General features: G+C 42.2%; 1 protein-coding gene across 1 annotated transcript in view; it reads left to right on the forward strand.

Moving 5' to 3' along the window:
• Window positions 1-15,486, forward strand: part of LOC143936139 (uncharacterized) — a 43,435-nt gene that overhangs the window by 10,019 nt on the left and 17,930 nt on the right. Inside the window, exons 4-8 of the mRNA XM_077460509.1 lie at window positions 1,495-1,659; window positions 2,732-2,865; window positions 7,554-7,674; window positions 11,013-11,162; window positions 12,046-12,203. Of these exons, the coding sequence (XP_077316635.1) occupies window positions 1,495-1,659; window positions 2,732-2,865; window positions 7,554-7,674; window positions 11,013-11,162; window positions 12,046-12,203 (728 nt within the window). The remainder of the gene's footprint in view (window positions 1-1,494; window positions 1,660-2,731; window positions 2,866-7,553; window positions 7,675-11,012; window positions 11,163-12,045; window positions 12,204-15,486) is intronic.

Raw genomic sequence — 15,486 nt, forward strand, 5'->3', positions numbered from 1 at the left:
TATTAAGTCAGCAGCTGCAGTATGTGCAGCTTGCTGCCTTTTAATTTTGGCAGCGGTGGGCGGAACACCGCTTTAACCTCTAGAGATCCGCGCTATAGCTGAATGATGGCTACAGCGCGGACCTGCTTTGCCGGGACACATCTATTGACGTCGTCCCGTGCACGAGCGGCCTGCGTGCCCTGCGCTCTGTGATCAGCAGGTCTATGAGACTCGCCTGATCATAGATCGGAACAAGGGGTCAATCCCGACCCCTTACCACGTGATCAGCTGTCAGCCAATGACAGCTGATCATGTGATCGCAACAGAGCCGGTAATCGGCTATCTTTCCTCCTCGCGCTGACAGCGCGAGGAGAAAAAAAAGAAGCCGATCACCGGCGGCCGTGATCGGAACGTCAGTCCCGATCACGGCCAGATCATCAGTGCCCACCTGCCCCCTGCCAGTGCCACCTAAGTAAGGGAAAAAGTGAAACACATCAGTGCCCACAGTGCCACCCATCAGTGCCCTCAGTGCCCACAGTGCCACCTATCAGTGCCCACAATCTGCCGCAAAAACAGTGCTGCACCTCAGTGCCACATATCCGCGCTCATCAGTGTCATCTACCAGTGCCCAGCAGTGCCACCTATCAGTGCCCATCAGTCCCATATATCAGTGTTACCCATCAGTGCCCATCCATGCCACCCATCTGTGCCACCCATCCGTGCCACCCATCTGTGCCCATCTGTGCCCATCAGTGCCGCCTTATCTGTGCCCATCAGTACTGCCTTATCTGTGCCCATCGGTGCCACCTTATCAGTGCCCAACAGTACAGCCTATCAGTGCCCACCAGCGCCGCCTCATCAGTGCATTTCAATGAAGGAGAAAAATTACCTGTTTGCAAAATTTTATAACAAACTATTAAACATGATTCTATTTTTTATTTTTTTGCATCTTTTTTTGTTTGTTTAGCAAAAAATAAAACTCCGAGCTGTAACTAAATACCACCAAAAGAAAGCTCTATTTGTGGGAAAAAAATGATAAAAATTTCATTTGGGTACAGTGTTGTATGCCTGCGCAATTGTCATTCAAAGTGCATCAGCGCTGAAAGCTGAAAATTGGTCTGGGCAGGAAGGGGGTTTAAGTGCCCAGTAAGCAAGTGGTTAAATAGAAAACTATCTTTAGATAGATATTTTACTCCAAAAGTATCTTATTAAAATAAATGTGATAATAATCCAAAAAATCTATTTAAATTTAAAAAAATCTGATATTTATTTATTTTTAAATCATCGATTTTTATCCACCCTGGTTATTACATACACAAATCAGCAGGGTGGTCTGACAATGCTCTCTTAGATCAGACTTTATAATCGGCCATGACGGCCCAATGAAGGTTTTTCAGAATTTTATGCGGGAAGATACTTCTCCACTTTCTGACTCACAGAAAAAGAATATTTTGTCAGTGAATGTTTTATCTCCTGTCCGGTGTTTTTATTTAACTTCCGTAGTTCTTTTTCCAGAAGTGAAGACTCTGTACCGGTGCGGTCAGTGCCAATTCAGCTCCTTAATGATGTCGGTTATGAGGCGCCACCTGCGCAGACATTCCAGCAAACACAAGTGCCACGTTTGCGAGAAGACGTTTTCCAGCGCCAGAGAACTGAAGCTCCATGTCAGTACTCACACGGGTAAGAAAAGGGAAACCATTCTCTCTGAAAACCGTTTTGTGTTTTGAATTATCAGAACAATTGAGGTTGATTTACTGAAACTGGAGCACTCCGGATCTGGTGCAGCTCTCTATACAAACCAATCAGCTTCCATTTTTTTTTTGTTTTTTTGTTAATTGAACAAGCTGAAGTTAGAAGCTGATTGGCTACCATGCACAGCTGCACCATATTCTGTGTGCTTCAGTTTCAGTTAGAGATGCACCGAAATTTCAGCCGCCAAAAAGTTTCGGCCGGAAATGGTGTTATCGCCATTCCGCCAATAAGATAAAAAGTTGCTGATAATGGCACTGATAATGCACACTGTTTTGCTGCAAATTTGTGACGATTGTGCCGCAATTTTACAGTGATTTTACCGCGATTTTGCACTCGATTTTACCAAGAGTTTACTGTGCTCATGATGTGTTTTTCATAGGTCAATGTGACAAAAACTGCATCAAAAAATGTTAATGATGCGTTCTTCATTTTTAACAAGAAATGATGCGTTCTTGCTGCATTTTCAATGCACTTGAACTGGGAGGTGCGTTTATTGTGCGTTTTTTTTTTTTTTTTTAACTGCCCATGAACAGCATTTTTAACACCACAATGAAAGCACAACGGTGCAGACATACAAAGAATTTAAAGGGATATATTTTTCTTGAGCTTTTCTTGCACTAAAGGTGCCAATAATGAACGAAGTTAAATGCATATTCATTCAAAAGTTAAATATAATACAATTATAAATACAAATATAAAAAAAAAAATTTTAATAAAATTTTCGGTTTCAGTTTTTGGCCAAGTGCCTCCCTGCATTTTCTGTTTCGGCACCAAAATTTCTATACTCCTATAGTTTAGTAAATCCCCCCCCCCCCCCATGTGCCTTTTGTGAATATTATCTAGTCAGATGCACCCTAAGTGTTTCAGGGAATTTTAGAAAATGCTTGCTCTGTGCTCTGCCTTCACTGTGGGCTTGCTGGTCTTCCGCCAAGAGGATTAACATTGGGTAAATTCTTGTATGGGCAGTTTGGATGGTAATACAATGTTGTGTATGTTGCAGGGGTCCGCCCGCACAAATGTAACAACTGTGACATGGCTTACAGAACGGCGTCCGACCTCTTACGCCACATCAGATCCATACATACACTTGACAAACCCTTCAAGTGCTGCTACTGCGATTATTCAAGTGTGGAGGTATGACATGTCCTCTGTATGTAGAATACAATATATATATCAGTCATCTGCTATTACCCCACCCCACAGAGCTTCCTTTACCTTAGATGCCACTCTGCTTGTTATTTATTGAGGACTTTGCTACCTGTTGACTGATGAAGTCTTCCCAAAAATTGCTAACAAACTAAGCGCACTTCATACACTTCTTGTATACTCATAATCGTTATCTGGTGGCATGGTGCTGTGTGATTTAGTAACAGTGCTGTGGTCTACTATGTTAATGTGAACCAGAACATGTAAAGTAAAGATTTTGTTATTATAGTGAACACTTAGAAATGTCAATTCTGCCTGAACGGTACCCTGAAAAATCTACATTTTTGTCTGTAATTTCTATTGAGAACTAGTAGAGCAGTTATTGTGCCTAGGCACTTCTGTTCTGTACCCTCATAGGTGTGTGTGTGTGTGTGTGTGTGTGTGTGTGTGTGTGTGTGTGTGTGTGTGTGTGCGCGTGTGTGTGTGTGTGCGCAGTGTTAGATAATCTAGGGCATATGCGTCAAACACAAGGCCCACTGGCCGAATCCGGCCCTCTAGGCCATTTCATTTGGCCCACGCACCTCTCCTGCAACTGTGGCACATCCCCTTGTCTCTGCCCCCTGCCCCACTCTCAGCAGTTGGCAGCAGAGAGGATGACAGAACTCCTCCAATGGATCCTGTTCCTCTCTGTGCAGCTGCAGCACCCCCTCATCGCCACCTACCCTGGTCTCAGCATTCAGCAGACTCCAGACCTCCTCTGGTCCTCCTCCAGATCTTGCACTTTCTGCTTTCTAGCTCTGCCCCCAGTTTCTTCCTGGCAGCAGCACAAGGTAACGGGGTGCACTGTGATGTGTAGAGGGGGACACTTGACTTCTGATGGTGGGGGACTCTTGACATCTGTTGTAAGGAGTGGGGTGGGGTGCTCTGGACATCTAGTCTTACAAATACAACTAGCCTTTTGAGCACAACCATAATGCTGATGAGGCCCACAATGAAATTGAAACCCCTAATCTAGGACACTGCTGCCTCTGACTGCTAGCCTCACCAGATTTGGAGTGAAATTTGTTGATGTCATTACCATGCTGGACAGGAAGCTGTACCTGAGGATCTGCAGTGCAAGGATCTCCTTGTTTCCAAGCCTAATAGTCTCAATGTGGAGTGAGATTTGGCAATGTCATTACTGTCCTGCTCACAATTCTCCTTGCTGGAGAGGATGCTGTACTTGAGGACCCGCAGTGTAAGGATCTCCCTGCTTCCAAGGCTGGTGGTCTCAGGAGATTTGGTGATGTCACTACTCTGCTGGTCATTGTTCTCCTTGCTGGAGGGGATGCATTATCGGTGGACCTACAGTACAAGGATCTCCCTGCTTCCAAGGCTGGTGGTCTCACGCTTTTGTTTCACCTGATCTGTGCTTCTCCCAACTATGCTACTGTTGCTATATTACTATTCCCCCCAGTCATTGGCGAGGAAGAGGATGGTATAACGCTGGCCTGAGCAGGCAAAGCCCTGCTTATACCACAGTGTCATTGTCGCTGGGCAGAACAAGGCGTAGTAGGTCAGAAATTGCCTGGAGGCAATACTGGTGCCTATCTCCTTACCGCATGCTTACTACCCACCGGCTATCCTATTGTAACTTTACTGCTACAAGGCATTAAGAGAAAAAGATTTTGAGAGAGAGGGAATCTTAACAGATTATGGATACCACGTCCCCATATTAATGAATACAACAAAAAAAGAGAGGGAGGCCAAAAGAGGGCTGGGGAATCACCAACCCCCGGGTTTACTGCTACAAGGCAGGCGCTCTGCAAAGAATCACATGTGTGTGTGTGTGTGTGTGTGTATATATATATATATATATATATATATATGTATATGTGTATATGTATATGTGTATATGTATATATGTATATATATATATATATATATATATATATATATATATATATATATATATATATATATATATGATTTTGCTCTTCCGGGTAGGGGTTGCGTGTGCTTCTGCTGTGATTAGTCACAGCAGAAGCCGATCAGCGGGTGCCGGCCAATGGCTGTCTGCCGACCCCCACTGATCAGCGAGGAGATACAAAGGATGGAGCTCTGCCTATGTAAAGAATGCATAACTGCTGTCAGAGAGGTGCAAGGTTTTTTTTATTTTTTTTTTTTATTTTTTTTTGTCTGGTGAGAATGTTTTGTGTGCTCTGAGTTTTGTTGTAAATTGGAAAATTTAATAAAAATGACTTGATTGAAAAAAATTAAAAAAATGTAGAGCTCCAGCCTGTCAGCGGGGATGTGCTGGATTTTTATCTCTCTGCAAAGCACATCTCTTAGTGAAAGCACCTCACAAAGTACACAGAAACTTGGGCTAGGAACACAGTTAACCATTTAATCACCCCTGATGTTAACCCCTTCCCAGCCAGTGTCATTAGTACAGTGAAAGTGCTTATTTTAAAGCGGAGGTCCACCCAAAAAAATAAAAAAAAATAAAAACCAGCAGCTACACATACTGAAGCTGCTGGCTTTTAACAATAGGACACTTACCTGTCCTGGAGTCCAGCGATGTCAGCACCGCAACTGATGTTTCCATCAGCTGTTGGGTGCTGCTGCCGCCGCCATTGCGGTTGAGGGTACCCGGCAGTGTAGCCTTTCGGCTTTACGCCGGGAAACCTACTACGCATGCGCGAGGCTCGCTCCTCTCTCTTTCTGGCCCGGAGCCAGGGGAAGGAGGAGGGAGCCCCAGCCGTGACGTCAATATCCGTGGCTGTGGTTCCCAGAAGTGGGAAAGGATACCTGTAAAACTATTTCCACTTTTGGTTGGCACTCCGCTTTTAAGCACTGATTACCTTATTAGTGTCACTGGTTCCCACAAAGTATCAGTTATTTTCCGAATGTCCGCCGCAATATCGCAGTCCCACTATAAGTCGCTGATCGCCGCCATTACTAGTATAAAAACATTTTTTTTTAAATCCAGTATAAATACCATAGTTTGCAGACGCTATAACTTATTGGGAATTTTTTTTTTTTTTTTTTTTTTTTAGATAAAAATATGTAGCAGAATACATAGTGGCCTAAATTGATGAATACATTTTGTTTGTTTTTTGTTGGATATGTTTTATAGCAGAAAGTAAAAAATATTGTTTTTTTTTTTTGTTACGTTTTTTTCAAAATTGACGGTCTTTTTTTGTCTACAGCGCAAAAAAAAAATAAAAAAAATCAGTGGTGATTGAATACCAAAAGAAAGCTCTATTTGTGGGGAAAAAAAGACATATATTTAATTTATGTACAGCATTGCATGACCACGCAATTGTCAGTTAAAGTAACGCAGTGCCGTATCGCAAAAAAATAGCCTGGTCGTGAAGGGGGGAGTAAATCTTCTGGAGGTCAAGTGGCTATATTTTGAGCATAGCTTGTACATTACAGGTCCTCTTTAATGCCTATCGACCAGCTGAACTGTAGAACGCACAAGCTTGTGTTTCTTTCTGTCTGTAGCAACTCTTGGAGGGCAGATTTTTAGGCAGTGAACCCATAAGGTGGATCCTTCTTCTAGTAGATCAGTAAAGGGCCCCCTCAACCTAAAAGGGGACACAATCTGCGACCGACACTGAGATTCACTCATTACATTATATGAAGAGAAGTTAAAGAGGAGGTCCAGCCAAAAAAATAAAAAATTTTAAGTCAGCAGCTACAAATACTGTAGCTACTGACTTCTAATCTTAGGACACTTCCCTGTCCAGTGAACCTGCGGTGTCGGCACCCCATCCGATCTTTGGATCGACTCCCGGGTGCTGCCGCCGCTGCCATTCCTGGTAAGGGAACCAGGCAGCACTTTCTAATTGGGCTGGCAGCTAGGGAAGGAGGAGGGGGGCCGAACTTCTGGGAGATAGAGGCCACGGCCCATCTCCTGGAAGTGGGGAAGGGGGCCTGTCGTAAATGGGTCCCCCCTGAAAGGTGCCGAATGTGACACCGGGGCGGGGGGGAGGGAAGCATATAAGCGGAAGTTCCACTTATGGGTGGAACTCCACTTTAATATAAGTACATTTTGTAATCAACATCTGTTGAGTTAATATGAAAATGTTTGATTTAAAAAAATAAAAATATGTAAAGGTTTTCGTTCTCAGAACTTTAGATTTATATCAAATGAATAGATGGGGCTCATTTTCCTTCATTTTTGCATATAAACTTTACTGTCTTTCAAATGTCATCTCAATGTCATCTCAATTTATTATGAAACGTTTTTAACAAATTTGTAAAAAATACAAAAATTACAAAAAATATTACAAAAATAATTAAGGCTCCATTCACACTTGTGTGACTTGTCATGTAACTTCGGACATCAAAGTCGCATGACAAGTACATGTTCCCCATGTTTTCCAATGATAGCAATTCATATTTGTGTGACTTAAAGTTTCAGCGACTTTGGTCCGACTTTCATGCCTCTTGAGGGCCATAGACTTCAATGTTAACCCTCAAAAGTTACATGAAAGTCGTACCTGAATGTTTTACATGCAACAGTTGTCCATTTATCATTGGTCAAAGCTAAAGCCATATTCCAAGTTGCACACATCCAAAATTGCACTCCAAAGTCATACAAGTGTGAATGGAGCCAATGGAAAGTTTGTCTCTTGCTTACTGTACAATACTTTTCTTCTCTTATTGACGTGTTCTCTTGCCTTTAGGCAAATAGGATGAAGATTCACATCCGATCTCACACTGGGGAGAGGCCGTTTGCGTGTAGTGAGTGCGCTTTTGCGACCACAGACGCTTTCAAACTGCGAAGGCACCTGAGAACACATACAGGTCTGTGAGTGCCAGGGAAGTTGGAGGTTTTTCATCCATCATCATAAGCAGATTTGATGTGTGGACATGTGTTCTAGATCTGAGCTACACGAGACTGGCCATTTAGATCAATGGCCTCCAAACTTCATCCCATTGCTTGCTTTTGTCCGGCCCTTTGGACAATAGTTCTCCACACTGTTGCTGACATAGTTCCTGTAACTGACGCTAATGATAGGGCACTATTCCTCCCACTAACACCAATGATGGGATGCTATTCCTCCCATTGACACCAGTGATGGGATGCTATTCCTCCCATTGACACCAGTGATGGGACGCTATTCCTTCCATTGACACCAGTGATGGGACGCTATTCCTCCCATTGACACCAGTGATGGGATGCTATTCCTTCCATTGACACCAGTGATGGGACGCTATTCCTCCCATTGACACCAGTGATGGGACGCTATTCCTCCCATTGACACCAGTGATGGGATGCTATTCCTTCCATTGACACCAGTGATGGGACGCTATTCCTCCCATTGACACCAGTGATGGGACGCTATTCCTCCCATTGACACCAGTGATTGGACGCTATTCCTTCCATTGACACCAGTGATGGGATGCTATTCCTCCCATTGACACCAGTGATGGGATGCTATTCCTCCCATTGACACCAGTGATGGGATGCTATTCCTTCCATTGACACCAGTGATGGGACGCTATTCCTCCCATTGACAACAGTGATGGGATGCTATTCCTCCCATTGACACCAGTGATGGGATGCTATTCCTCCCATTGACACCAGTGATGGGATGCTATTCCTCCCATTGACACCAGTGATGGAACGCTATTTGTCCCATTGACACCAGTGATGGGACGCTATTCCTCCCATTGACACCAGTGATGGGACGCTATTCCTCCCATTGACACCAGTGATGGGACGCTATTCCTCCCATTGACACCAGTGATGGGACGCTATTCCTCCCATTGACACCAGTGATGGGACGCTATTCCTCTCATTGACACCAGTGATGGGACGCTATTCCTCCCATTGACACCAGTGATGGGATACTATTCCTTCCATTGACACCAGTGATGTGACGCTATTCCTCCCACTAACACCAATGATGGGATGCTATTCCTCCCATTGACAACAGTGATGGGATGCTATTCCTTCCATTGACATCAGCGATTGGACGCTATTCCTCCCATTGACACCAGTGATAAGACGCTATTCCTCCCATTGTCACCAATGATGTGGCACTATTCATCCTACTAACGGGACACTTTTCCTCCCATTGACACCAGTGATGGGGCACTATTCCTCCCATTGACACCAGTGATGGGAAGCTTTTCCTCCCATTGACACCAGTGATGGGGTACTATCTAATATCGATCATGGAGCATTGTTGACTCCCACTGATGCCAGGACATTTTCTACTCTCACTGGCCATAGTCCGGCCCCACTAAAGTCTGAAGGACAGTAAACTGGCCATTTGATCTATGACTAAGCACCCCATAGTGGTGTGAAACATGTCAGCTTTTCATTGATACTGTGCCTCTGATGTCTTTGTACCAGAATAATTTTTAAACAGTCTATAAAGGCGTTAACGGAGTGTGGCCGTCCAGCCTTTTCTTCGATTCCAACTGCCCTTTGTTTAGAAAGTTTGGAGAACCCTGGTTTAGATCAATGACTTTCAATATTAGTAAGACCACAGCCCGGAAAATTCTACCAAAGCTTTTCATGCCCCAACAACAACAAAAATAGAAGAATTTTTTTTTTTATATGGAATTGCTAAATATATAGGTCAGTAGGGGGAAGAACCTTCAAGCTCGGGGGTCTCCAAAATTTCTACACAAAAAGGGCCAGTTTACTTTTTTTTTCCCAGACTATAGGGGGCAAGTGGAGGGTGGACAATATCTTCTTCAGTGGGAGTAAACAATGAGCCATCTTGGTATCCGTGGAAAGAATAGTGCCTCATCATTGTTGTCAGTGGAAAGAATAGTGCCTCATCATTGGTGTCAGTGGACAGAATAGTGCCTGATCGTTGGTGTCATTAGGAGGAGTAGTGGCTCATCGATGGTTTCGATTAAAAGAATAGTGTCTCATCATTGGTGTCATTGGAAGGAATAGTGCCCTATCCTTGATGTCAGTAGGAGGAATAGTGCCCCATCATTGGTGTCAGTAGGAGGAATAGTGCCTCATGCTTGGTTTCGGTGAAAGGAATATTGTCTCATCATTGGTATCAGTGGACAGAATAGTGCCTGATCGTTGGTGTCATTAGGAGGAGTAGTGGCTCATCATTGGCTCATCATTGGTTTTGATGAAAGAAATAGTGTCTCATCATTGTTGTCAGTGGGAGGAATAGTGCCCCATCATTGGTCTCAGTGGGAGGAATAGTGCCCCGATCATTGGTGTCAGTGGGAGGAATAGTGCTCCATCATTGGTGTCAGTGGGAGGATTAGTGCCCCATCATTGGTATCAGTGGGAGGGAATAGTGTCCAATCGTTGGTGTCAGTAGGAGGAATAGTGCCTCATCCTTGGTGTTGATGAACGGAATAGTGTCCCATCATTGGTATCAGTGGAAGGAATAATGCATTGTAACAATGGGGTGGGAATAGTGCCCCAAGGACCGCAGAAAGGCATGCAAGGGGCCACAGGGGGAACAGATGCCGTGACGCTGGCATGACAAGGAAGAAAAATATAGGAGATTTTGAAGTGTACGAAGGTCTCCGGATGGGGCTGGAAGGCTTTGGATGGTGTAGAGCAGTGGTTGTCAACTTTCAAGGCAAATGGACCCTCAAATGCGGGTTAAAGGGCCGACTATAGTATTTATTACATGTCGTGCTACTGAAATCTGTCACAGATGGAAGACTTGTTAGAAGAAATGGTCAGAGATCATTCTGCAGGAGTGGTTGGAGACTGAAGTCATGCTATAGGAGACAGTCAGAGACTGGGGACATGTTGTATGAAACCACTGGACTTTACTACCATTAAGAGCCCCTTTACAAATCAATACCCCCTCTACTGACTGACCTGGGGAGGGGGGGGGGGTCGTTTATGCAGTTTAGTGTTTTTTCAGTTCTGGTTGCTAAATTTAAGGTCAGTGTGGCAAAGGTGCCCACTATGCTTTTAATACCCTAGTGGTTGTGGTATCATACTTTGCTCCCATTGGGCATTTACTTTTCTTTTATGACCTCCAATTAAAATAAATATATTTATGTCCATCGTTCTTTTTTTTTTTTTTGCCCATCATTTGCTGTTCAAAAGATACTCTGGCCAATTGTTCTTCTAAGTCCTTAGGTCAGTTACTTTTCTTAGTGCCTCTGTTTTATTTAACCCTTTTTTCGTTGTTCAGGTGAGAAGCCTTATACGTGCCATGTGTGCGGGGCCCAATTCACGCAGAACGCCAGCCTGAAGATGCACATCTTAAGAAAACATACTGAGAATGTGCAGAAGGAGCAATGTATCATCTGTAATGCAGTACTGTTTGGGAAGAATGACGTAAGTAAGTACTTTTACTCACCCTGTGTGCAGCAACGCTTTCTAGGAAAAGAAGAATTCTGCCTTATACCATGGTGGTGTTGTCAAGCAGTGCACGAGTCCCAGAACCATAACCCAGACATAAGTTAACTGCATGACTATTAGAAGATAACGAGCACCTGCAGTTTGAATATGCAGTGGATATAGAAAATAATCCCCCCCTTAAAAATAGTCCCATTCATTTTATTATTTATTTTTATTTTTTATTGTATTTATTATTCACAGACTGAAATGAATACCGACACAGTTTATGTTTAATCCAGCTGTATTTACGCAGTGCAAGTTATAACATCCAACTGAAAGATATAACACCAACAAGCCTTTGTATCCATCTCCCGACTTGTGCCTGTCCACAACTTGATCCCAGTAACAGTGCCTTGCCACCCATAGTTGATTGTTTTCTTCGGGTTGCACTGCCAGGGACTGAAATGCTCCAGGAAAGCTCTTTTCATGCTGAGCTAATCAAAATGACCACAGCTGATCACAGTTGGCTTTGTGTGCCATTGTGAAGGTGATTTGCTACACCTGATTGAGTTTACAAGTCATTTTTAGGAGGGTGGTGATCCTTTTTCCAACTCAGTGATTCGGTTTTTACATTTTTTTTTTTTCTAACATGTTGGTGTTTTATCTTTCAATTAGATGTTATAAGTAAATACAGCTTGATAAAACAAAAACGCTGTCTGTCTTCATTTCAGGATGCAAAGGAAAAAACTGTGATTATTTTAAAAGGAGATAATTATATTCTTTACCCACTGTAAATCTGTCTGCAGCTTCAACAGTCTGTCTTTGTACATCACATGTGAATTTAGCTGTTTGACTAAAGTTGCCCTTTTATATCCTTTTTGCAGAGGTTCATATCCGCAAGCAGCACACCTACCTGGAGGTTCCGATCAGGTGCCGCATCTGCTCTGAGGAGTTTCACGAGCGATACCTCTACCGGCAACATCAGGAGAGTCACAGGAGCCGAAAGACAATGGAGCTGAAATCCGTCAAGCAAGATATACAGGTGAGGCCTTTGGAAGTTGTCACCGTGCAGACTTGTGTTATTTTTCCCTTTTGTTTTCTTTGTAGCATTACGCTGTCTTTGGAATGTCTATGGAAGATAACTTGGGCAGAAGCAAGCCTTGTTTGTTGCCCAGAAAATAATATTACAGTGACAGTTATTGCTGTCTTGCAAGCTCCTGAAATGTTACAATTCCTCTGGTTTGGACTGCTATCTGGGGTTTCTGTTGGCAGTATTGCCCATCACTTCCTGTCCTGGTGACAACATGTACACAATAGGGACAGAGACAAAAACACAAATATGGCAGGGGTTCTAGCCCGGTCTATAGTAAAATGATGGCTGGATGGGAGCACTGTTGTCATAGGACGTCCTCCCAGAGCGATTTGTCACAGGCTGTGTCCACCAGACACAGCTGATGACTGATCACTGCACTATCCCGCTGCCGGTGTCCTATGATTTCTGTGACCAATCACAGATCACATGGCCTTTTGTAAACAATGGATGACTTCCTTTCATGCCATCCATTGTATAAAACAGTGTTGTTAGCTGTGATTGATCACAGTGATCACATGGTACAGACAGGGCCAAATCAATCTGTCTGTGCCACGTGATTTAGCTTTGACCAATCACCGCTAATCACAACAAAACCATTCGGTTTTTCATTCAGTAAAAATGGTTGCTCATACCAATGAAATTTGCTGGTATATGCAATCACAATGTATAAAACAATATCCTGATCACTTCCCCAGAGTAGTACAGTGTTACTATGGTAACATTATATTGCTCTGGACACATATATATTAGAGCTGCACGATTCTGGCCAAAATGATGAGAATCATGATTTTCTTGGTTAGAATAAAAAGATCACGATTCTCGCGATGTAAAATCTTTCACATTATACCAAAAAAAAAAAATGGGATAACTTTACTGGTTATTTTGTTTATTTTTTATTTTTATTTAATTTGTTAAAGTAATTTTTTCCAAAAAAATTGCATTTGAAAGACCGCTGCGCAAATACAGTGTGACAGAAAATATTGTAACAACCACCATTTTGTTCTCTAGGGTGTCTACTAAAAAATATATATAATGTTTGGGGGTTCTAACTAAATTTCTAGCCAAAAAAAAAAAAAAAAATGATTTTAACTTAAAAACAAATGTCAGAAAAAGGTTTAGTGTTTAAGTGGTTAAACTTTACACACAGTCTATTCCATTGTCAAATTGTTACAATGTTTATACTTCAGTTCAGCTGCTAAAGAATGTTTTGATTCTTGGCAGACTGCCCAGTTTTTCTCTTCCTTTCTTTTGAGGGCTGTGGCTTCAGAAGAGTAGAAAGAATTGCAAAACACTTTAGTCAAGATCGTGATAACGATTCTTGACGATTAATTGTGCATATATAAATTTTTTAGGGCTGTTACTGATTAAAAATTTCGTGTTCGATTAATCAATTTTTTTTTTAATCGATTAATCGACTAATTTTGATTAATTATAACGGACATACAGATCCAACTACTTTTAGCTGATCTCCTTGCATTGCAACTCTGCATTAGTCAGTGGTAAATGTGGTATACACTATATACAATCACCTGACACTAGTTAGTTTCCACAATCCATGACTTAACTTCCCAGTTCACACAAATACGTTTTAAATTCAAACGGTAGCACTGACATAAGTCATTTTTTTTCCACAGTAGCATGACAATCCCTCCACCTCCGGTCTAACTAATCACTCACACCTTATGGCATGGACCTCTGTGCAAACAGGTGGTCATGCAAGCGGGAACCAAAGGGTTAACACGGACCATAAATTTCTCTCACAATCTCAGGTCATGGGTAGAAAGAAAAAATCAAAGTGCTCACCACTTAAGTATAAGATTTAATTTTTGTGTTCAAACACAAACTACTCACATAAAGATGATAAAAACACAGCATGTAAAGCCAACAATCGTGTTAGTTCCGACGGGCAGCAGCGGGTGACGTCATGTGTAGCTCCTCCCTGTACACGTTACGTTCAATCAGAAACTTCAACGTCACCGGACTCCTCCCCCCTTCCCTTTGTTAGCAGATGGAGGCACTTGGGGAAGCGGGGAGGAGTCCGGTGACGTCACCGGATCTCCGGCAGAACTCCCTGAAGACCCGGGAAGTCAGCGGAGAGGTGAGTACCGGTCAAAAGAATTTTGATCGATCAAAAAAAATTTGATCGATCAAAAAAAAATTTGATCGATCAAAAAAATGAACGATTAATCGAGGAATTAATCTTTAATTTTCACAGCCCTAAAATTTTTTCTTTTTTTTTTCTTTTATATAAGGTCACCAATCTGTGTCCTTGATCTCTCCCACACCAGTTATATGACAACACTGTACTGCACTGGTGACAATATGTTAAAAAAAAAAAAGGGGGGGGGATTTTTGTTTTGTTTTGTTTTTTTAATTCATTTTCCAAATAAATGTGACGACTTCGACAAACTTGCCATGCCTCTTACCTACCATGTTACCTACCGTGTATGCTCTAATAAACAAATTATCTATCCACCAATCTATTCAATTGTGAACCAGGCGCTTCATGTAAAGTCCCACCCCTTTTGTCGCTGGCTCATTTGCTTTGCTGCAAGCTTGTCTGTCTGTGCTCCTCCTTTTTAGTCACAATTTTCAGATGTACATCCCATAGTTTGTGGACTCAATAACTTTCCTACAGACTAAATAATAAACACTGATTTGGCTTATTTTCCTCAAAGAAATGTAGCTGAATACAGGTTATTTACAAAATGTTATAACCAAAATAAAGAAAAACTTGTTTTTTATTTTTTTTTTTAAATTTTCAGTCTTTTTTTTTTCTTCCATTTATTTAGCAAACAAAAAACACAGTGGTGATTAAATACTATTGAAAGAAAGCTCTATGTTCCATAGGATATAAGATATATTGATGTAAGATATGATGTCTCTGCTGTCTCATTGTCCCCCCCCCTACATGTACTATGTGGTATAAATAAAGAATATTTAAAAAAAGAAAGAAAGCTCTATTTGTGTGAAAAAAAAAATGATAAAAATTGTATTTGGGTAAAGTGTTGCATGACCGCACAATTGTCATTCAAAGTGTAACAGCGCTGAAAGCTGGAAATTGTCCTGGGAAGGGAGGAGGTGAAAGTGTCCAGTATTGAAGTTGCAAAGAAAAGTATTTTTATTGCTGCTGGAGGGTTCCCCTCACTTCCTGTGTGGTAAAAATGTTGTCAGCAGAACAGGAAGTGAGGGAAAATCTCTCTAACGGAGCCCCATTTAGCAGTAAAAACTT

Source organism: Lithobates pipiens, unplaced genomic scaffold, assembly GCF_037356315.1.
Source record: "Lithobates pipiens isolate NorthernLeopardFrog02 unplaced genomic scaffold, aLitPip1_a1.2 Scaffold_28, whole genome shotgun sequence".
In the NCBI taxonomy this organism is placed as follows: domain Eukaryota; kingdom Metazoa; phylum Chordata; class Amphibia; order Anura; family Ranidae; genus Lithobates; species Lithobates pipiens.